The following is a 24,354-nucleotide window of genomic DNA, read 5'->3' on the forward strand; positions in this document are numbered from 1 at the left end:
AGGTTCATACACCGAAAAGGCCGCAACTAAAGGTGTTTGTGAATCAAGGTTCCACTGTATAGATATAATGCACTTTAGATATTGTTGCGTCAGACCAGTCTTCCTCTCAGGGAATAAAAGTCACTGGTCAATCCCAAGTTCTTTCGGATGACATATATGTTGAGTAAGAAGGGCCATCAAGACAGAATAGGAATTTTATCAAGTTTAATAAAGCTTTAGGAGACCAGTCTTACAGTGTGCTAATACCAGCATCTAGAAGCGGTCTAAAAATCCAATGGGAAGAGTGAACTTATTCCATCCATCCATCCATCCATCCATCCTCTTCCGCTCATCCGAGGTCGGGTCGCGGGGTCAGCAGCCTAAGCAGGGAAGCCCAGACTTCCCTCTCCCCAGCCACTTCGTCCAGCTCTTCCCGGGGGATCCCGAGGCGTTCCCAGGCCAGCCGGGAGATATAGTCTTCCCAACGTGTCTGGTCTTCCCCGTGGCCTCCTACCGGTCGGACGTGCCCTATACACCTCCCTAGGGAGGCGTTCGGGTGGCATCCTGACCAGATGCCTGAACCACCTCATCTGGCTCCTCTCGATGTGGAGGAGCAGCGGCTTTACTTGGAGCTCCCCCCGGATGACCTAGCTTCTCACCCTATCTCTAAGGGAGAGCCCCGCCACCCGGCGCAGGAAACTAATTTCGGCCGCTTGTACCCGTGATCTTGTCCTTTCGGTCATAACCCAAAGCTCATGACCATAGGTGAGGATGGGAACGTAGATCGACCGGTAAATTGAGAGCTTTGCCTTCCGGCTCAGCTCCTTCTTCCCCACAACAGATTGATACAGCGTCCGCTTTGCTGAAGACGCCGCACCAATCCGCCTGGACGAGTGAACTTATTGAATACGAAAACAGCCCCCACCCTGCCCAGAAAAGAACAAGATAAGATACAACAGTGGTTCTTAACCTGGGTTTGATCGAACCCTAGGGGTTCGGTGAGTCGGGCTCAGGGGTTCGGCGGAGGTCAAAACACACCCGACTCATCGTGTATATAAAAACTTCTCCCTATCGGCGTATTACGGATACGGCAACAGCAGAAGTCAGACTGATTTGCAGGTGTGTAATTTGTTGTGAGTTTATGCACTGTGTTGGTTTTGTTCTTTGAACAAGGTGATGTTCATGCACGGTTCATTTGGTGCACCAGTAAAAAAAAATGGTAACACTTTAGTATGGGGAACATATTCACCATTAATTAGTTGCTTATTAACATGCAAATTAGTAACATATTGGCTCTTAACTAGTCATTATTATGTACTTATTAATGCCTTATTCGGCATGGCCTTATTATAACCCTAACCTTCTAACCCTGGCCCTAACCCTCTACCCCTAACTCTAACCTGAACCCTAACCCTAACCCAGGGGTCGGCAACCTTTACCACTCAAAGAGCCATTTTGGCAAGTTTCACAAATTAAAGAAAGTAATGGGAGTCACAAAAAAAAAATTTAAATTTAAAATGAAAAACACTGCATGCAAAGCTTAAATGCTTTGTGCTATGTTAACCAGGGGTCTCCGACACACGTACCGGCACGCACTTTAATGTGGAAATTTGATGTTAGTGCAGCCCGCGAGTTTTGAATGAATGGCGCTTGATAGCGTCATGCTTGCCAACCCTCTCATTTTTCCCGGGAGACTCCCGAATATCAGAGCGTGATGACACTGCATTTGGCGCCCTCTACAGTCTGCCCTAACAGTGTACCTGCTCAACCACACGTAGAATACAATTTCAGCTTGCTCACGTAAGTGACAGCAAGGCGTACTAACTCAGCAGCCACACATCTTACACTGACGGTACCAATACCCAGAATCCCATGCAGCCCTAACTCTTCCGCTCAACCAACGCATGTAGAGGGAGGGGGGGGGGGGGGTGTTGATGTGTGGGGGGATTTGGTGGTAGCGGGGGTGTATAATGTAGACCGGAAGAGTTAGGGCTGCATGGGATTCTGGGTAATGGTTGTGTTGTGTTTATGTTGTGTTACGGTGGGATGTTCTCCAGAAATGTGTTTTTCATTCTTTTTTGGTGTGGGTTCACAGTGTGGCGCATATTTGTAACGTAACAATGTTAAAGTTGTTTGATACGGCTACCGTCAGTGTAAGCTGTGTGGCTGATGAGTAAGTATGCTTTGCTGTCTCCTGTGTGTGCAAGTAATAACAACATGCAACATGTGGCTGGACTGGCACGCTGTATGTAAATGCTATAGAAGACAATTACTGCAGTGCAATTAGGGCACGCCCTTTATTTAGTAATTAGAGTGTAAATGGGATTATTTTTTCCCTGGGAGTAATCTATGAGAGACACTGAGATCCATAAATCTCCTGGGAAAATCGGGGGTGTCGGCATGTATGTAGCTGAGCTGCATCAGAGTGGTCAAGGAGCCGCATGCGGCTCCGGAGCCGCGGGTTGCCGACCCCTGACCTAACCAAATAACTCTAAATGAAGTCTTTGTTGCTTAGGATATGTTCCCCTAGTGTCCAAAAAAACTCTAAATTAAGTCTTTGTTGCTTAGAATATGTTCCCCATACTAAAGTGTTACCAAAAACATATAATAACTTTGTCTTGCATTTTTTTAAAAAGGAGGGTTCGGTGAATGCGCATACGAAACTGGTGGGGTTCGGTACCTCCAACAAGGTTAAGAACCACTGAGATACAAGCACAAAGAGTACACATGGGAAAATATTAGCTGCTTTAAACATGACAATGAAAAAAGAAAGAACTCTTAAAAATACATGTATTCTCCACAATATTCATGTGTCTCCATAGCATATAAATACATAGTCTTCACTGGCGTAATACCAGGAATTTTATCAACACTGAACAGGACAGCGCTATCATTTCAGCACCATGGACAGCATCCCTGTTCAGCAAGACACAGCACATTTGCTGCTCAAAGTATCCAATATTCAACTAAACAAGCCATTTGCCATGGATCTTGACAAGAGGCAGGGCTAACAAGCTCCACCCCCTCAGTGTGTGGTAAAGCTTGTAAGGCTTTGCTGCGGGTGGGTCTTGCATGTTAGCTTTTAATCCGAACGCATAACAGTAGAATCTCCTTTGTCCATTAAAGCTTTACTCCACTTTTATGACCCTTTTATAAACAATTTTTAACTGCATGGATGTTAGTGCTGGCTGGATGGATGTTAAATGGCAAGCACTGTAAAATGTCTGTATGAATAATATTTTATATAATGAGTGCTTTGGTAGCAAAGATGAAAGTTGATGAAAAAGAACATAATGGACGACACATGCTTCCTTGTCCTTGATTTACAGTATGTGGATTAACTTTTTAATGCATGATGCATTAATGTCCGCTTCTGCATGTTGGCTTGTCTGCACCCCCACACCCACTGCAGCGTGTTAATGGTCTACATCTAATGATGCATAAGAAATGCAATCAAGGGCGAATGTTCTAGAGGAGCAACCTTAATAACTTATTGAAGAGGGAAATTGCAGCCGCCTCTACACAAACACACACACACACATTCTAGTTTCCAGGTGTTAAATGGTTTTTCCTTACCTTCCTCTCCTTTAAATAGCAGCATATGTTTTTGTAGGTACTTTAAATTGCATTTCATCCTCTAGAGCCTTTTTACATGACTTTTTGTATGGTTGTAATAAGGTGCAGCGTGGCTCATTTTTCAACATTTGATGCTTAAACTCATGCCTAATATATCAGAATATCAAGGTAACATCCAAATGGTATTAAAGCAGGGGTGTCAAAGTCATTTTAGCTCAGGGGCCGCATGGAGGAAAATCTGTGCACACATAGGCCGGACTATTAAAATCATGGCATTAAAACTAAAGAATAAAGACAACTTCAGATTGTTTTCTTTGCCTTACTTTGGCCAAAAATAGAACAAACACATTCTGAAAATATTACAATAAAAATATAGAAAAAAATACCGGCGGCGGGAAAGTTTAGATCCATGAAGGAAAGAAGAAAACAAATGAATGTATACAACTGAATAAATTATGCATAAAAATGTGTTTCTTTTGTATTTTTTTTATTTTCATTAAATGAAACATTTGACAACCTTTTTCCAAAACACATTATAGAACGTGAGATATAACAGGATAATGCATACATTTCTAATTTGTTTTCAAAACGGTTACAAAAAGGTGGGACCCCAAAAATGTACTATGGAACCCCATTTTTATGACTTGATGGGGCCCCTGAGACCCCATTTAGAAAATTCCTAGCGCCAACACTGATGGAGTATTGGTGCATGCTAAACAGCAGCAGGCAGCTGTGGCCTGCGGGCCGGTTCTAATACTAATCAAATATCATCCATAGATGGGGGCCATAGATAATTAATTATCGGATCTGGCCCGCGGGCCTTGACTTTGACACATAGGGCTGAGAAGTTCCAGGTTTATTGAGGTAATGAATGAAAAACATTGCGCACCTCTGACTAGCTAAATGAGCCTGCCTTGTGCATACAGCCGCCGCTTCACAGAGGACAGCGTTTAGAGCAAAAAAATTAATAATATCAGGCTTTGCTACACATCCTAAAATGAAGCGACTATCCGAGAACAGGCTAACCTAGCACGTTGATGCTGCTAAAATTGGACTGTTGCTCACATAGCTATGCTAGTGTTGCTAATGCATCAATGTTACGTTGTTGTACTGTATGGTATGTATACACACACTTCCGTTTTGAAGAATTAACCCTTTTTTTTTATATCATCATCATTAGACTCATTGTTTTATTCTGCTTGTAAAATAACTTCCACTTCATTTTTTTCATGAGAGGTTGCAGTCTTTTTTTTTTTTGAATAAATTAATACAAAGACTGAACAAATGTAATCAAATAATACAGTCATGTGCATCGTCAGTCAAAAGAAAAATACATTAATGCATGTGTTCGCTTCTCCTGCACAAAGGCTAATTGGATCCCTAATAATTACAAATGTCAAAATAGTGATTTTAAAATAAATTGTACAACAAAAATATATTTTTTGCAGCTCTACAGTTTATATTCAAAAAAGGAGATAAGCACAGAATCGCACTTCTTGGAATCACAAGTATGGACAAACACAGCTCATTGGCATTAAAGCTTCAGAAACACAACATGGCGTGTTCCCATCACGGTTTATTAAAAACACTTTTTAACCGCGTGAACTCCAGCATCAACGTGGAATTTTGGGGCATTACACTATTGTGGGACCTCTGAGACTTCTTTAAAAGTTTTGCAGTATTTTAGGTATTTAGGACTTTATAACAGAGTTGCTGTCTTATCAACTACATTTATTTGTTTCGATTTTGGAAATCAAAGTAAACTTTGACGCATTGCAGCAACAGTTAGGCAGAGTCGGTTCATGTGGGAGGACAGTAGGGCTGTTCTGCTCTATAGATCTTCATTTCCTTTAAAGCTGCTAAAGCCTAAACCCTTTCAATTGAAGCGTTTTATTTCAGCCTTGTTTGTGCAAGTGAGCTTCGAAGGAGTCTTATTTACGCCTTTTCAATTTCATTACTCTCATGCCGTCTTCGCCTTAATTAATAGAGATGGCACTAGATTAGGGATGCAGGGGCGAGAGGTGGGGGAGTGCTCACCAAGCTCCCCTTGGCATGACAAGGTCTTCCAAATTGAAATGTCAGTCATCTTTCCACAGTGGGCACGGAGTGACAGAGTGAACCAGGAAGCTTGTTAACTCCCCTCTGCTGTTTATACATTTTTAATTTGCCACAGCATCTCCCATTATTCCACATCGTCGTCACATTCTACCTCTTGACCAGATGCTCACCTCCCTCCCTCCCTCCCTCCCTCCCCCCCCCCCCCCCCCCCTCTCTCTCTCTCTCGCTCGGCTCCAGCGAGATGAAGCAGGAGCTGGCGGAGGAAGGCAGCAGATGCTCCATCCTCACCAAGCAGCACCGTTTCAACGAGCATTGCTGCATCCGCTGCTGCGCGCCCTTCACCTTCCTGCTTAACCCCAAGCGCCTGTGCCTGGACTGCCAGTACAACGTGTGCAAGACCTGCTGCACCTACAACAAGAAGGACAAAGCGTGGCTGTGCGCCGCGTGCCAGAAGGGCAGGTCGGTATTAAGCACTCACGTACGGGCGGGTAGAGGAGAGTGAATGGGATGTCGCTTGACTGGCGGCATTTGTGAAAGGACACTATTCAATGTGACATATGCTGCCAGCATATCTCTATGTGATGCAATTCGATTTTTGACATTTGCACCTAAAGTTGTAACTAAATGATTTGTGTGCGACCCTCTACAAATGCATTCAACATTTTGGCTTCAAAGACATGCAAATGTGGGAGCTACCCCAATGCCTTTGGGTGTTGCATTAGACTCCTCGCTGTATGGATTGTTAGCCACAGGCAGGGTGGGGTGTTGGAACTAATGCACTGTTGGAGTGGAGGAACGCTAGTTGTCTGATAATATTATTAGGGCTGTCAAAAATAACTCAATGTGGAATAATTATTCATCTATTTTTTTTTAATCACAATGAACCCATTTGGAGGTCAGAATGACTCAAAATACCTGAAATGTCCAAGAAGGGGTGGCATAGCTCAGATGGTATAGCGGCCATCCAGAAAATAGCGGCCATCCAGAAACTTTTATCCAGATTTCTCCATCTCTCGTTACTGCCGTTGTGTCCTTGAGCAAGACACTTCACTCACCTTGGTCCCAGTTTCACTCACACTGGTGTTTGAAGTTGAAGGAATGTTTGGTGGTTGGCGTTTCTGTCAGTCTACTTACCTCAGGGCAGCTGTGGCTACAAATGTGGCTTACCATCATCAAGGTGTGAATGTGGAGTGAATGAATTATGGGTCTCTCTGTGTCACATTCTTTAAATCGCTAGAAAGAAGCACTATGTAAATCTAATGCATTATTAGTATTATTATTACTATATATATATATATATATATATATATATATATATATATATATATATATATATATATTATATATATATATATATATATATATATATATATATATATATATATATATAGCGCACTTTCCGCGTGCCCGATGATGTCACGTTATCGATGAGAAAATGCATTTTTTGGCACTATATGATTTGCCTGAGCAACTAGGAGACACCGTGAGTAGCAAGCGGTACAAAGTGGATAAGAAAAGACAGAAAAAAATAATTTTTATTTTTATTTATTTATTTTTTATACTTGGGACTTCCCGCGGGCCTGATTTTGGACGCTGGCCGGCCGGATCCGACCCGCGGGCCGTAGTTTGGTGCAGTGATGTTTTCAAATGACCGTAAGTCTTGAACTATACAAAGTATTTCAATGGTTAGAATATGCGCTTTTGCATGATAAACTAGTTACTAATCTAAGTCAAAGCAGCTCAGACAAGGCACCAAGCAGTGTGGGTGGGGAGCGTTTCCACAGAGTGTTTCCAGGGCGGCCAGCCTAAAATGCGGATGTCAGGGACAGACGCGGAAGGAGATTTTTACAAGAAAGTTCTAAACCTTAGTGATATATCATATACATCAGATCGTAGGTAGGGTTTTTTTTACCCTTTCGCGTTCATATTTCTATGTGTTTGTTGCCTTTTTGTTGTGTTTCGAGAGGGGGTGTAACATTCATATGCTGTCAATCTTCAGTGTTTTATCATTCATAGTTATAATTGTAAATCCCACATTCTTTATTTTCATGTACATTCTGGGTGTCTCATTTAGTAAAAAAATTACAAATTCCATTACGTTTTTTAAGGTGGTCTGTCATAAGGTTTTTAGCATTCAATCAGACATTATTATGAGTTTTGTATTTGTGTTCTTAAAATAGGACCCAACACACAGCCGATTTTCACAGCTTACATATATATATATATATATATATATATATATATATATATATATATAATGTGTATACTTACATAGATAGATAGATATACCGACACATTTTTTTCTCTAAATTTGGCCCCCCCGAGTCAAATTAATTGCCCAGGCCTGTTCTACAATGTTTTAATCCTAAAATAAGCATTTCCAAGCATGTATGTATGTATATGTAAAACATGTGTATAAATATGTAAAAAATGTGTGTATATAATTATATATGTATATGTGTACATATATATATATATATATATATATATATATATATATATATATATATATATATATATATATATATATATATATATTATATATATATATATATGTGTATATATAAATATGTGTATATATATATGTATATATGTGTGTATATATATATATATATATGTATGTGTATATATAAATATGTGTATATGTGTATATATAAATATGTGTATATATATATATATATGTATATATATATATATATATATATATATATATATATATATATATATATATATATATATATATGTGTATGTATATATGTACATATATATGTATGTATAAATATATGTGTATATATGTATATATATGTGTATGTGTATATGTATATATATGTGTGTGTATATATACAGGCATGTGATTTTTCCGTCTAAAGTCGGAACTCCGTCTTTTTTAATCTCGGGGGGGGGGGGAAATGATCTCCCGTTTTTCCGTTTTTTTTCCGACCCTACATCAAGATTCGAGATGTAGTTTATATTACGCCGTAGTTGATTGGTCGATATGTTCCTTGTGACCAATCAGGACATCTGTTATGAATGATGACATCATTCATAATGGTTACTACGGCCATTTTCCATATGTAAACAATGTCGGTTTTCGAGAGAAAGGACGCTTTACGAGTAAAATAAATTGATAAACATGTCAAAAATCAGTTCCGATGGGACTTGATGAAAGGGAAATCACTGATACTGTTGGGAAGAAGAAAGTTACGACTTTGTTCGGTGATTTTATTCGGAAAATCGATAGTCCGGAAAGGTTTTGTGCACGTGGTGTCATGATAATATTGACTATGGATCACAAGGTTTCAAGGCTTTGGAAGTACATGCGAAACGCCAAAAACATATGAAACAACTTGAAGCAAGGAAAACGAACTTTTCACTAGCTGGTACTTTTGGATGTCAACCGAAAGTGAGCAAACCTTACGGACTTCGTCCTTTGTTTACATCGACAACTGCCGTAGACATCGAGAGGAAAGATCCACCCAAACAACCCACTTCAGTTGCAGACAGGGTTGTTAATAATGCGTGCGAAATACGCATGTTTGTTTTAAATATTAACCAATTATTGCTTTGCGAAATATAAATGGGTTTTTCTAAAAATAAAAAGCCATGTGAAAACATATTATGAAGTTACAGAAATTCAAAGAGTCGCATAATTGATTCCAGTTAACAATTTATTTGAAATAAATTTGCATATAATACTATTTTGTAATATTATGTTCTTTTGTAGTCTGTTGAAACTATTGTCAGTGGTGTAACAATCTTGAAGGTAAATATTTTCACACTTGTTTCATGCAATATGTCAGTGTCCTCACATTATTATTATTTCCTATTTTCAAGTATGAGTAAACAATACTAAACATGTTTAATTATTTTCATAAATGTATATCCTATTTTGGCGAAAATAATTAAATGTTTACATTACATTACATTACATGAACTGAAGTAATGTGGTACTACTTTAAATAAACTGTAGATAATAACACTGATCGATGTGACACCTGTGGATGTGAAATGAACACAAGATGTAAATATTAGTGACTAAATACTGTTGGGACTGAACCATATACAGTGATTCATTAGGATAATTGGGTTATGTATGTTCTATTAATTATGTTTCATGTCTTTAAACACTAAACTATTTTCTTCAAATGGTGCTGTCTTTGTTAATTTTAGCATGTTAAATTGTGAAAAACCAGGAGCTTCGGGGGGCGTTGCCCCCCTTGTCCCCCTGGACCTGGCTGGGGGCCTTCGTCCCCCAGACCCCCGGAAATTTTTCAGTCTTTTTCATTGTGGTCAAATCACATGCCTGGTATATATGTATATATATATATATATATATATATGTGTATATATATATATATATATATACCTGTATATACATATGTGTATGTATATATGTACATATATATATATATATATATATATATATATATATATATATATATATATATATATATATATATGTGTATGTATATATATATATATATATATATATGTGTATGTATATATATATATATATATATATATGTGTATGTATATATATATATGTGTATGTATATATGTGTGTATATATTATATATGTATATGTGTATGTGTGTATATATATGTATATACCGTATATGTGTATATGTATGTATGTGTATATATATATATATATATATATATATTAGGGCTGCAACTAACGATTAATTTGATAATCGATTAATAATCGGATAAAAGAGACAAACTACATTTCTATCCTTTCCAGTATTTTATTGAAAAAAAAACAGCATACTGGCACCATGTTCTGGACATTGGGGGTGCAGCATACACCAATAATAACACAGAAATGTAACTCATCAGAACTGAATCAGATATTGTACACGTTTCTGTTGGGGATAATAAAGGATTCATTTTAGGCTACCTCTGAATAATAGCATGAAATATTCCAGCACCTTCATAACGTTTAGTTATACTAAAGCGTCACTCAAATCTAAATAGATTTATATAGCTTTATTGGCCCGGCTACATTGATCCATTATGAAACCAACCTGAGATATTTCTGTCCGTTACGTTTATTTCGAAATTGGTAACCGTGCCTTTTCTCTCTCAAAATGGAGTCAAATGTGCCGGAGACACATTATCAGCCCCGCGTTGCAACAAAGGCATAACTAACGTTACTCACAAAAAAGCTGAACTCATGAATGCTTGTTGCCACTATGGACTTAAAAAGTTACGTACTGTGAGCTGTTCCCTTCATCCATGGCTCCAACATGTTTCTTCTTCAGGTGCTCCAGAAGCAATGTTGTACTTCCGTGCCATTTTGCAGGAAACGGTCTTCTTTGAAGTCTTTAAAGTGAAGTGTTCCCACACTTTTGACGACTTAGGTCGTACACTTTTCTCCATTGAAGCAATAACCTCAAGATGTTTCTCCGCTAAACTATCGGTAGTGTTTTCCTGCGCCATTTTTCGAATTTTTCCAGCAAAGGAGACGCCGTCGTCACGTGAGCTGTACATGACACATCATTGGCTAGCTTACGCCACCTCATGAGACGTAGCCTCAGCGCCGCCCTGGCGCTGTTTTGTACTGTTTTTGTACTTATTTTGATTATTGTTTCTCAGCTGTTTGTAAATGTTGCAGTTTATAAATAAAGGTTTATAAAACAAAAAAAACAAAATAACCAAAAAAAAAAAAAAAAAGCCTCCGCGCATGCGCATAACATAGTTCCAACGAATCGATGACTAAATTAATCGCCAACTATTTTGGTAATCGATTTTAATCGATTTAATCGATTAGTTGTTGCAGCCCTCATCTGAAACTCGACAGTCTATTCTTGTTCTTAGAAATGAAGGCTATTCCACAAAATTGTTTGGGTGACCCCAAACTTTTGAACGGTAGTGTATATGTGTATGTATATATATATATATATATATATATATATATATATATATATATATGATTGCACAAGGGTTTTCTAATCATCAATTAGCCTTCTGAGCCAATGAGCAAACACATTGTACCATTAGAACACTGGAGTGATAGTTGCTGGAAATGGGCCTCTATACACCTATGTAGATATTGCACCAAAAACCAGAAATTTGCAGCTAGAATAGTCATTTACCACATTAGCAATGTATAGAGTGTATTTCTTTAAAGTTAAGACTAGTTTAAAGTTATCTTCATTGAAAAGTACAGTGCTTTTCCTTCAAAAATCAGGACATTTCAAAGTGACTCCAAACTTTTGAACGTTAGTGTATATATATATATATATATATATGTATTAATATATATATATATATATATATATATATATATATATATATATATATATATATATATATATATATATATATATATATGTATATATGCATGTGTGTGTGTGTGTATATATGTATTCCTCACGCACTAATTGACTAGAAGAGCGCGCACTTGCAGCTGATGATGTCACGTTATCGATTGCAAAATGCATTTTTAGACAATATGATTTGCCTGAGCGGCTAGGAGACACCGAGAGTAACAAGCGGTAGAAAATGGATTAGAAAAGACAGATTTTAAAAAATCTTATAAGATTGTGACTTTTGTCGAGTAAAATTACGACTCTTTTCATACAATTGCACAAATGTTCAGTTTTTTTTGTGAAATTTTGACTTGCGTTGAGTAAAATTACGACTTTTATTATAATACTGTCAAAATTCTAAGTTTTTCTTGTGAAATTCCAACTCATTTTTCACAACAAGCTTTTTTATACTTGCATAGTATGTATATATTATTAATGTTGTAAATAAAAAATAAAATATATATATATATACATATATATATATATATATATATATATATATATATATATATATATATATATATATATATATATATATATATATATATATATATATATATATATATATATATATTTTGGGACTTCCTGCGGGCCAGATTTGGGACGCTGGCGGGCCGGATCGGCCCCGCGGGCCGTAGTTTGGGAAATTCTGATATAGAGTGTAACTAATAAACATTTCTAACATCCGCACTCCATGGAGTGGCCGGAACTTTATATAAGCTGACATAGTTTCTGCACGGCCTCTGCAATAGTGCGCACATAAGAGCGGAGACGTTTTTTTTAATTTACTATTATTATTAATGCACACATGTTAAAATTGCTATTACAATGTTGATGGTGTGCATTTATTAGAAAAAAAAAGAATAAAGGTTATGGAAAGCAGAAAGAATGTTAATTATTATAACTGATTTCCCTGAAATTCGCATTGAGGCTATAAAGTGTTTTATCTGATTACTCGATTAATCGATCAGACTAATCGATAAATTACTCAATTACTAAAATAATCGATAGCTGCAGCACTACCCACTGCAGCCCTGTTAATAATCCAAGTAAGGATTTGAATCGTTTGACAGCACTAACCATTATATGTACCCAGCAGAGGTCAAGCTGCAGATGTGGTTGTCCTATTAGCTCCCTTTGTCATTTTTATTGACTTTTGCTTGTTTAGTTCGAGCCGTTGGTGTCAGGGGACGAAATAATGGCAAGGTTTGGTTTCGGTCCCACCCCTCACACACCTCCGTTGTCTTCTCCTAGTGTGTGTGTGTATGCGCTGATCTGCCGTGGGTTCACTAATGTTCTCATTAGGGGTTTAGACTCTGTCACAGATGGGCCCGATGTCACAACACTGCCGTCGACCAGCGTCATGTAAACGCAGCATTTATCATTAGTGCATTAAGCGGGCTTAAATCCGCTCTTAGCATGAATTACTCTCTCCGAGTGGAGTTTTCATCTGAACCGGTGATTTACAGCTTGCACAAACGTATTTTTTTGGACAGATATTAGCACACTTTCCCAAACACCACCGGAATTAGGTTTTTTCTCGTTTATAAACAATGACAGACAGCCCGGTGTAACCGCTTAAAATGCGTAAGTAGGATTTGGCACGGAAAGCAATGCACTGCAAATCATAACACATCATTTAGGTTGTTTTTACTATTGGTAAATTATTTGAAGTACTTTATACTACGATAAAATGTCAGCACCAGGAGTTGCCAACCATTATTTTCTGTTACACACACTCTTTGCTGTGACTATAAATAGTATAATTTGCCTATAAAATTGTTATAAGTACACTTATAACATTGTATCCTTGACATGAAATAAAACAAAAAAGTTAACATTGTTTTTTAGTATGTAACAAACAATATAAAGTGCATCAATTTGCCTGAAATTCCAAAAAAAGTTAACTATAAACAGTTTTTGACCGACTTGAACAATTAGATACTGAACAATGAAATTAATTAAACTCATCAAATAATAAAATATTTAAATTGATCAGCAACATAAACTCAAGAGCACAATATTACTTATTATGCACATTTTAATCTTTGTTTGTATACATATTACAAAAATATCAGCTAAATACTAATACTAATACTATCACTAAAATACAAAACGAAAAATAATGCAACCATTTTTTTTTTAATAAATCAAAATGACAAAGTCAAGATTTATGGCTACACTGAGCACATTTTGCAGTACACGGCCCACCCCACTATTTGAGAAGGACTGGAGTACCTCAACTTAAGAGTGTTTTAAATAAGAGCTGTCCCTCAGGCTAATTGTTATGCTTTAAGTTGCAAGCAAAAATTTTAGTTACAAGCATCCCCACCATTAGTTGTCACCGTGAACCCCATAAGATCTGCCCAAAACATCTGGTCTTACTCGCTAGCGTTAGCTTATAGCTATAGAGCGACATAACTTTGTTTGGAAGAAAGTGGATGTGAAGGACAGTGTTGAGAAGAAAACCAGATGATATTCATTAAATTAATGAAATAAATCATCGAAAACATGACCAAGCGTGTTGCCAACTTGACGAAGCAATTTGAGCTTAGTATTGCTAGTCTGCACCCTAGTGAAGAAGAATGAGTCAATAACGCCAGCCAAAGATATTGAAATTATATCTTACTGGCAGACATTTCTTTGAAAGTATGGGAACGCTGCTGATGGTGTGTTTGACGGATAAGCAGCTAGACGTAAGAGTCTAAATCATATAGCTCAGTGGTGTCAAAGTCAAGGCCCGCGGGTCTATGGATGATATTTGATTAGTATTAGAACCGGCCCGCAGGCCACAGCCACCTGCTGCTGTTTTGCACGCACCAATACTCCATCATTGTTGGTGCTAGGAATTTTCAAAATCAAGTCATAAAAATGGGGTCCCACAGTAAATTTTCGGGGTCCCACTCTTTTGTAACCGTTTTGAAAACAAATGATAAATGTATTATCCTGTTATATCTCACATTCTATATTGTGTTTTGGAAAAAGGTTGTCATAAACGTTACTTAATTGATTAAAAAAATAATACAAAAGAAAAAAAAATGTATGCATATGTAAATTTATTATAAACATTCATTCACTTTCTTCTTTCCTTCATGGATCTAAACTTTACCGCTGCCTTTAATTTTTTTCTATATTTTTATTGTAATATTTTCAGAATGTGTTTGTTCTATTTTTGACCAAAGTAGGACAAAGAAAACAATCTAAATTTGTCTTTATTTTTTAGTTTTACTGCCATGATTTTAATAGTCCGGCCCGCATGTGCACAGATTTCCTTCCATGCGGCCCCTGAGCTAAAATGAGTTTGACACTCCTGCTCTAAATCATATAGATTATTAATACATTACTTAATACAACTATATTCTATTGTATTGTTCTTTTCTAAAAGTTAGTTTTTATTTCTAAAAGGCATGTTACATGTTAAAATTGGGCTGTTTTGGTATGGCCAACACCAGATGAAATTGATTTAATTTAGAGCTGTCAAAATTAACGAGTTAACTCGGGATTAATCACACAAAAAATATTGCATTAATGATGTACACACTTAGATTAATCATGCAATTTATTTATGTTTTACCTTAACCGCTATACGGTCAGCGATCAATGCATACGTCAGAACACAAATGAGTGAGAAGACTCCAACTGGTGTGCTAGCTGGCAAATTGCACTCCAAAATACATCCTAAAAAAAATGTAAGATAAAACTGTTAGCAAGTTGTGTGCAAATAACTGACATGCATTCAAGTAAAACATTTAAAAATGTTCCTGGATGACATTCTGACAAAATAGCATTTGTGTACAAATATTGGGGTCTTAATTTAATTTAACCTGCTCAGTGGCCTTGTGGTCAGAGTGTCCGCCCTTATATCGGTAGGTTGTGAGTTCAAACCCTGGCCGAGTCATACCAAAGACTATAAAAATGGGACCCATTACCTCCCTGCTTGGCACTCAGCATCAAGGTTTGGAATTGGGGGTTACATCACCAAAATGATTCCTGAGCGCGGCCACCAGTGCTCACTGCTCCCCTCACCTCCCCGGGAGTGGAACAAGGGGATGGGTGAAATGCAGAGGTTAATTTCACCACACCTAGTGTATGGGCGGCATGGCGTAGTGGGTAGAGCGCCCGTGTCAGAAACCTGAGGGTTGCAGGTTCGCTCCCCGCCTCTTACCATGCCGTTGTGTCCTTGGGCAGGACACTTCACCCTTGCCCCCGGTGCCGCTCACACCGGTGAATGAATGTTGAATGAATGATAGGTGGTGGTCGGAGGGGCCGTAGGCGCAAATTGGCAGCCACGCTTCCGTCAGTCTACCCCAGGGCAGCTGTGGCTACGAAAGTAGCTTACCACCACCAGGTGTGAATGAATGATGGGTTTTTAACATGTAAAGCGACTTTGGGTACTTAGAAAAGCGCTATATAAATCCCAGGTATTATTATTATTATTATTATGTGTGACTATCAGTGGTACTTTAACTTTAACTTTAATTATGCAAGCAAGTAATCACCTGTGATTAACCAGGAACAATCTAAATTCAAAAATGTGATCATTGTGAATTAAATGAAAGAAATTCATCATTTTAGAGCCCTAATTTAATTTAATTTCAATGTGAGATGTTGATTTGAGATGCAAGTATTGAGAGTAAAGAGCTTGGTCACCAATTAAGCTTGTAAATTGAGGAATTACAGTTGTCCAATTTGTGATTTTCTCCTGCATTACTCTAAACCAGGGGTCTTTAACGTTTTACAGGCCAAGGACCCCCAGTCTGATGGTGAACTGCAGCAGACACCCCCTATTCATATATCCTGTAAAGCAGTGTTTTTCAACCTTTTCTGAGGCAAGGCACATTTTTTTCATTAAAAAATACAGAGGCACACCACCAGCAGATAACATTACTAAATGAAACTCCACCAGGTCGTCGTGCCTTATTTTGAGTTTGTTTGTGTTTTCCTATTCCCCAAACCTGCTTTGTTTTAGCAAGCAAGACTATTTAAGTTGTTGCTATCCTTCTTTGTGTGGACATTGTTGATTGTCATGTCATGTACGGATGTACTTTGTGGACGCCGTAAGTTTTTGCTGTCGTCCAGCATTTTGTTTCTGTTTACTTTGTAGCCATTTCAGTTTTACTTTCATTTTGCATAGCCAGTGCCTTTTCCTTTCCCTTTCGTTCATTTTTGGTTTAAGCATTATGTGGTGGAAGGTCCGAATCTTAAACAGCAACAAAAGTGAATTTAGTATAAAAGTTTTATTTACCTATAATCAAATGGTACAAGGTTGGATTGAATTGTCATGCAACAGACAACGTCCTCCGGAGACGTTGGATTAATCGAGAATCATGCGAATCACACATGGGCTTGGTCTACTTGGCCATTTATGTGTTTTCCTCATGTGTCAAGGTCCCGTTGTTTTGGACCTGTTTATTCTGCAACCTCCTTGAATCCTTCAGCCATAACAAACAATCAAAACATTTTGTAGAATGGTCAGGCCGACCACTCGTTCATTTGTAGCCCACATATGGTCCTTCAATGGTTCAGAATAGAAAAAAGAAACGAGCAGACATTCTTAATGCTTTTCGACAGACTCTCTCTCCAGACTTCGACAGACACAAAATATGGTTCAAAAGGTCAGAAATGCCACCACAATTACATACCTTTTTTACCTGCACGCTGCCTCCCGCTGTGCTCTGCATATTGGGAACACAACAAACCGTCCTCGTCTCACCAAGTAAGTGTGCCGACTTTTACAAAGCAATTAACTACCCGCTGCCACCTACTGACATGGAGTATTACGTGGTTACCCTGCTGAGTTCTACACAGCACAGCCACTAAGCAATGGCACATTATTTGCAGATTCTAATTATTGATTTGCAAAAAATATTTTTGGACCAATTAGGTGAAGTTGTATAATTTCCCTCTGCACACCAGACAACATCTCACAGCGCACACTAGTGGTTGAAAAACACTGCTGTAAAGAATAGTTTTGAAATAAACTGGTCTTAAAGGTTTTTGATAAATATTAAGCGATTGAAATGATTGAGTATATCGCCGCTGATCTCTGGCTGGCAACCAGTGCGCTAATCGCTAAATGATTACTACAGCTCTAATTGCTACCTGGAGCACTAATTGCTTGCTGGTGATTTGAACCGCTAATTGCGACCAGGCAACTGGAGCGCTACAGTTATCTTGGGGCGGCATAGCTCGTTTGGTAGAGAGGCCGTGCCAGTAACTTGAGGGTTCCAGGTTCGATTCCCGCTTTCCCCATCCTAGTCACTGCCGTTGTGTTCTTCGACAAGACACTTTACCCACCTGCTCCCAGTGCCACCCACACTGTTTTAAATGTAGCTTAGATATTGGGTTTCACTATGTAAAGCGCTTTGAGTCACTAGAGAAAAGCGCTATATAAATATAATTCACTTTCACTTTCATCTTAAATGCTAACATGAATATTATAATTATTTGTTTTTATTTTAAAGCTGCAAAGTACAGTGAGTAGGGTGGCCATGTCACTGATATTTCCAAGTGTTGGATCAATGTTAATGCGTGTTTGAAGACGTTTAAGTTTATACTTTTTATTATTTGCTTACTTGTTGGTGTCTCTTGTTTGCGTGTTGGTGTTTGGGCTGGCCGGCGGGCTGGTCTCCGTGATCCTGTTGGCGTGTGGTTGCCGGTCGCAGTTTTTTTTGATCGCTTTGATTTGATTGGGTGGTGCTGACTGTCTGGGGGTGTTTCTGCTGCCGTTTGTTTGTGGTGTGGGTGCCCCTGGCTGCTGGGTCTGGTGCAGGGGGGTGGCTGATGTCGTGACTGGTGGCAGCGCGCGCGCGCGTGTTGGTTGTCGGGGCTGACAAACTGTGTGTGTGTATGTGTGTGTATGTATGTATGTATGTATGTATGTATGTATGTATGTATGTATGTATGTATGTATGTATGTATCAGTGGCGTGCGGTGAGGTTAATGTCTGGTGAGGCACTGCATCATCACAGTCAGATTAACAAACATATGAACCCTAAATAGTATCTTATTCACCATGTGATTGGCAGCAGTTAACGGGTTATGTTTAAAAGCTCATACCAGCATTCTTTACACAAAAAAGCACATTTAATTAAAAAAAACATTATTATGGTCTTACCTTTCTTGCTGGACATCCACAAAGCCAGCCTTTGCGTGTGTACCACGCCGTTTGAAAAGAACGGGTCTTCTGTCCCGAAGTCAAAAGCAAACCTTTTAGCTCCGGCGTTGATCTACCTTAAATTATTACCTCCTGCTTCGATTGAAAGTCCAGTTTAGAAAATTGTTTTATTTTACATATGTAATCCTCCATGTTTTTAATAAAAGTCCAGGCGAGAGGAAATTAACACACGCTTGCAATGCAAACTTTTTTTTATTTTTTTCTTCTGCGGCCGAGGAATGATCTCTGGGATCACTACCGCCCTCTACCACCAGGAGGCCGGATTACTGCGAGCCTCAACCAGTACGTCTTTTGCAGCAGATTTATGAATGCTCAGCACAAGAAATACGTTACACACATACAGTTTTTGACAAAATACACTGTACATTATATACCTCAGCTAACTAAACTATGCCATAGTTTAGTTAGCTGATATAATTCATATAGCAATACAGTCTCACTGCACAGCAGCTCAGTAGTTAGCCGAGTCATTGTGCACAATCCATGTTGAGGCACAAATCAGTGACGTGCCTCAACTGGCTGCTGATCACCGCGCCGTCTCTTCTCAGTATTTGAACAGCAAATGTGAAAATAAAAATAAAAATAATCTAAAACTGGTGAAGTTAAATGGAAAATAACTTTAGTATAATCACTGGATACATATAACAATTTCATTAATTTTTTTTTCTTTTTACATTTTTTTTCTTTCCATGATGGCAGGTGAGGCCCCGCCTCCCCTGCCTCTAGTGACGGCACGCCACTGGTATGTATATATATGTGTGTGTATGTGTACATATGTATGTGTATGTGTACGTATATAGATATGTATGTATATTTCTGGGGGTACGTTCTGGGCCTGCCTGTCGGGTGGGGGCCGGCGCCTCAGGCTACTGCATCCGGACTGCGTGTCTGGAGCTCCTGGGTCCCACCGTCCATCCCTTCCGGGTGCCCGTCTTGGTTGGGGCCTGCTGGGTCTGGTCCCTGCGTCTACTGTGGTAGCTTGGTGCTGCAGGGTATTCCGGGGTGCTGCGAGTCGGCCAGTTGTTGGGGTAGCGACCTTGTGTGTCAGCATGTCTGTGATCTTCTTTTAATTCTTTTTTTTTTAAAATAGATTTAATTATTTAGTTATTCTTATTTTTTAATATATTTTATTAATATTATTATTATTATTATTATTATTTATTTATTTTATTTATTCATTTATTTCCCCTACCTCAGGGGGGGACTCGGCGGGGCGGTTGCTGGTTGTTCCATCTCCATCGTTGGGGTCCCTGCGGGTGGGTTGGGTGGTTCCCGTGGCCCATGCTGGGTGGTCCTGTGGCGGCCGGCTTGGGTGGGGTGGCCGTGGGCTGGCCTCGCCGCGCTCTCCGGGTGTGGGGGTGGGCTCGTGGGGGCCCGGTTGCCGGTGGGGCGGGGGCGGTCTTCCCGTCCGGTTGCGGGGGGTCTCCGGGCCCCTCGGGCGGGGCGTCCCGCCTTTCTGTCCGTGTGGGGTGTGGTCTCTCGCTGGCTTGGGGTCTGGCTGCCCCCTGCTTTTCTCGTGCCTTGTCCTCTGCCGGGTGCGTCTGTCTGCGGCCTGCTGCTGGCCCTTGTGGGCGGCACGGTGGGCCAGGCTCTGGGGTTCCTGTCGCTGTCCGGCTTGGCTGCGTGGGGGCGGTGGTCCCTGGTTCCCTGGGCACCACACCTACTGTTTATGGGGATGGGCTCTCGGGGAGGCTGGGGCCGTACTCTGGCTCCCGCACACACTGGGAGTCAAATGTATTGTACATGCAAATTCACATATACTCACATACATACATACACACATACATAGGTACCTACGCTCCCACATACATATACAAATACAGTACATATTTACACACTCAAAGTTCGTACATCCACACGCACGCTCATTTTACAAACATACTGTATACACATACTGTACATATACATTCACTGTAAAAACATACATATACACATACTGTACATATACACTCACTGTACAAACACACACATACACATACTGTACATATACATTCACTGTATAAACACACACATACATATACTGTACATATACATTCACTGTACAAACACACATATACACATACTGTACATATACATTCACTGTACAAACACACATACTGTATACACATACTGTACATATACATTCACTGTACAAACACACATATACACATACTGTACATATACAAGTACATATGCACACATACACTCATGCACATAATCACGTTTCATCAAACATATATTAACGTTGTTGCCCTAGGGTAAACTGGGTATAACACATGGCACACTGACAAAGCTTAACCTATTTTTACTATAACAATCTACAAGGTTAATGTAGGTTGCTTCTCTTTCTTCCCCTCCATTTTTCTGCATTCTTTCGTATCTCAAGTTATCATTACGTATATGTATTGTTGCATTTGAACAATTGTATTGTTGATAATAAAGGAAAAGTATTGGTATTGTTCATTATCAATAGCACTATTTCTATTGGTATTCATATTGCTCCATTTTTAGTGTAATAATGCTCATTGTCATTTCTGTATTATTTTTTATTTTCGCTAACTGCTTATTTGCTATTACTTTTACCATCATATTTGTACATGTCGTATTTGCTGATGTTGCTCTGTTGTTGTTGTTGTTGTTGTGTTTGCTGTTGTTGTTTTTGTCTCTCTGTCTAATCCCCCTCTTGTCCCCACAATTCCCCCCTCTGTCTTCCTTTTTCTCTCTTTCTATCCCCTCCTGCTCCGGCCCGGCTGCACCAAATGATAATATAAATACATTTAATAAAGTCAAAATACAAATAAGGCAACAAGAGAAGTATCCTACACTTCTCTTTTGTAAAGTAAATCTGAACAGCCGATATGGGCATCTCCATCTACTATATGATTTGCCTGAGAAGCTGGGCAGGACAAAAAAAAAAAAAAAGAAGACATTTAAGTTTGTGTAAACATTGCGTCGATGTTATAAAGAAAACTCTTTAGAAAAGCCTAATCAGCCAATAAAGTCATGATGTGCTTGCACTCCCTCTGTGGACCCCCTGTTGAAGACCTCTGCTCTAAACCATAATATCTATCGTTAAAATCATGCTCTCGTTAGCAGATTCTGGTAGGCGCCCTTCACTTTCCCTAAACAGGGTTCTTAAAATTCAAATGTAAATCCTATTCCAAATGGAGGAAAATGCTCTCTCTCTCTCTCTCTCTCTCTCTCTCTCTCTCTCTCTCTCTCTCTCTCTCTCTCTCTCTCTCTCTCTCTCTCTCTCTCTCTCTCTCTCTCTCGCTCATGTATGTGACGTGACGGCTGTCCGTCATCATTCTCAGTTGCACAAGTGTGATCCCTCCGCCAATGGTGGATTTGGAATCGCAGCACACATGCACTCACACGTACGTCTTCAGACTCACACTTGCACGCGTGTATTAATGATACTTGATTGTGTTAATAAGGAGCTTGGGAAGAAATTGAACAATTGATTGGGGGGTTTGTTTTGACCACTGATGCAGGTTAGGGTGTGCTAAAAAAAAAACACACAAAAGCAACCTGACATGGTTTTTCATCATGAACAAGTGTGCAGAATGGAGCAATCATTGACCACGAACAGCACACACAATTGGTGCACTTGCCACACACACACTCACACGCACGCACACACACATACCTTTTTGTGGGCAGCGTGGCGAAGTTGGTAGAGTGGCCGGGCCAGCAATCGGAGGGTTGCTGGTTACTGGGGTTCAATCCCCACCTTCTACCATCCTAGTCACGTCCGTTGTGTCCTTGGGCAAGACACTTCACCCTTGCTCCTGATGGCTGCTGGTTAGCACCTTGCATGGCAGCTCCCGCCATCAGTGTGTGAATGGGTGAATGGGTGAATGTGGAAATACTGTCAAAGCGCTTTGAGTACCTTGAAGGTAGAAAAGCGCTATACAAGTATAACCCATTTATCATTTATTTATTTGTTACCTTCTTGAGACCACCGAATAATGCCTACCTCTTTAGGAACACTCTTTATATATATATATATATATATATATATATATATATATATATATATATATATATATATATATATATATATATATATATATATATATATATATATGTTGTTTTTTTTTTTTTTAATTTCTTTATTTTTTGTATTTACAACATTAATAATATATACATACTATGCAAATATAAAAAAGCTTATTGTGAAAAATGAGTTGGAATTTCACAAGAAAAACTTTGAATTTTGACAGTATTATAATAAAAGTCGTAATTTTACTCAACGCAAGCCAAAATTTCACAAAAAAAACTGAACATGTGTGCAATTGTATGAAAAGAGTCGTAATTTTACTCGACAAAACTCACAATCTTATAAGAAAACTTTACAATTTTGGCAATATTATAATAATCATCGGAATTTTACTTGGCAAAATTATGACAAAAGGCATCGTTTTACTCAAAAAATGGCACTACTTTACAAGAACAACAAAAAAGATTGGCAATATTGTGATAAAAGTTAGAATGTTATATGACAAATGTCACCACTTTGCATTAAAAAGTAATAATTTTACATACAACCGTAATAATTTTACGAGAAAATATTGCAATATTACAAAAACAGAAAGAATATGAGAAATTGTTCCCAATTTTATTAGAAAGTCGACACATTGTGAGAAAAAGGCTGCTTATAGTTAATTACAATTTTTTTTACATTTTTTGTTTGTAATTGGTTTTTAATCTTCCTCATTAACTTCAAGTTATTACAGCATGTCTCTATATACATATTTATTTCATTTTTTTGTAAAAAAAAGGGACAAGCGGTAGAAAATTGATGGATAATTAATTTTGGCCAAAAGGGGCACATTTCAATTTCTTCGACACACTTGTTATTACATATGTTGGCCAGAGGGGGAGCACTTTGAATTTTTACACACACTTGTTATCTCATATGTTGACCAGAGGGGGAGCACTTTTAAAACCGACACACAGTCAATTTGAAAAATCCCTCCTTTTTGGGACCACCCTAATTTTGATAGATTTCACCACTAGGGGTGCAAGTGAGACATTCTCTATTAGATGCAACGGTTTTCCGTATTGGGACCATGATTTATGTCCTAACTTGTTCACCGGTCCTCATATGGAAGGTACTTTTCCTTGTTGATGTCTCAAAAAGGGTAGAAACACACACACACACACACAAACACACACACACAAACACACACACCACAGTGTAGGTAGGTTGGAACATTTTTAGTGGAAAATTAAGAGTTTTCGCCTGCCCTCTTGTTTGGGCCCTGA

General features: G+C 38.7%; 1 protein-coding gene across 4 annotated transcripts in view; it reads left to right on the plus strand.

The window, feature by feature from the left end:
- The window catches only part of myripb (myosin VIIA and Rab interacting protein b), a 360,347-nt gene that overhangs the window by 170,418 nt on the left and 165,575 nt on the right, over positions 1–24,354 (plus strand). For 3 of the 4 annotated variants that reach the window (XM_062021122.1, XM_062021123.1, XM_062021124.1), the window contains one exon: positions 5,851–6,072. In XM_062021122.1, coding sequence (XP_061877106.1) covers positions 5,851–6,072 — 222 coding nt within the window. Of the gene's footprint in view, positions 1–5,850; positions 6,073–19,838; positions 19,847–24,354 lie in introns of those variants that run through there. The other variant, XM_062021126.1, reaches the window with a different exon arrangement.

This window comes from Entelurus aequoreus, linkage group LG15 (genome assembly GCF_033978785.1).
Source record: "Entelurus aequoreus isolate RoL-2023_Sb linkage group LG15, RoL_Eaeq_v1.1, whole genome shotgun sequence".
Lineage (NCBI taxonomy): Eukaryota > Metazoa > Chordata > Actinopteri > Syngnathiformes > Syngnathidae > Entelurus > Entelurus aequoreus.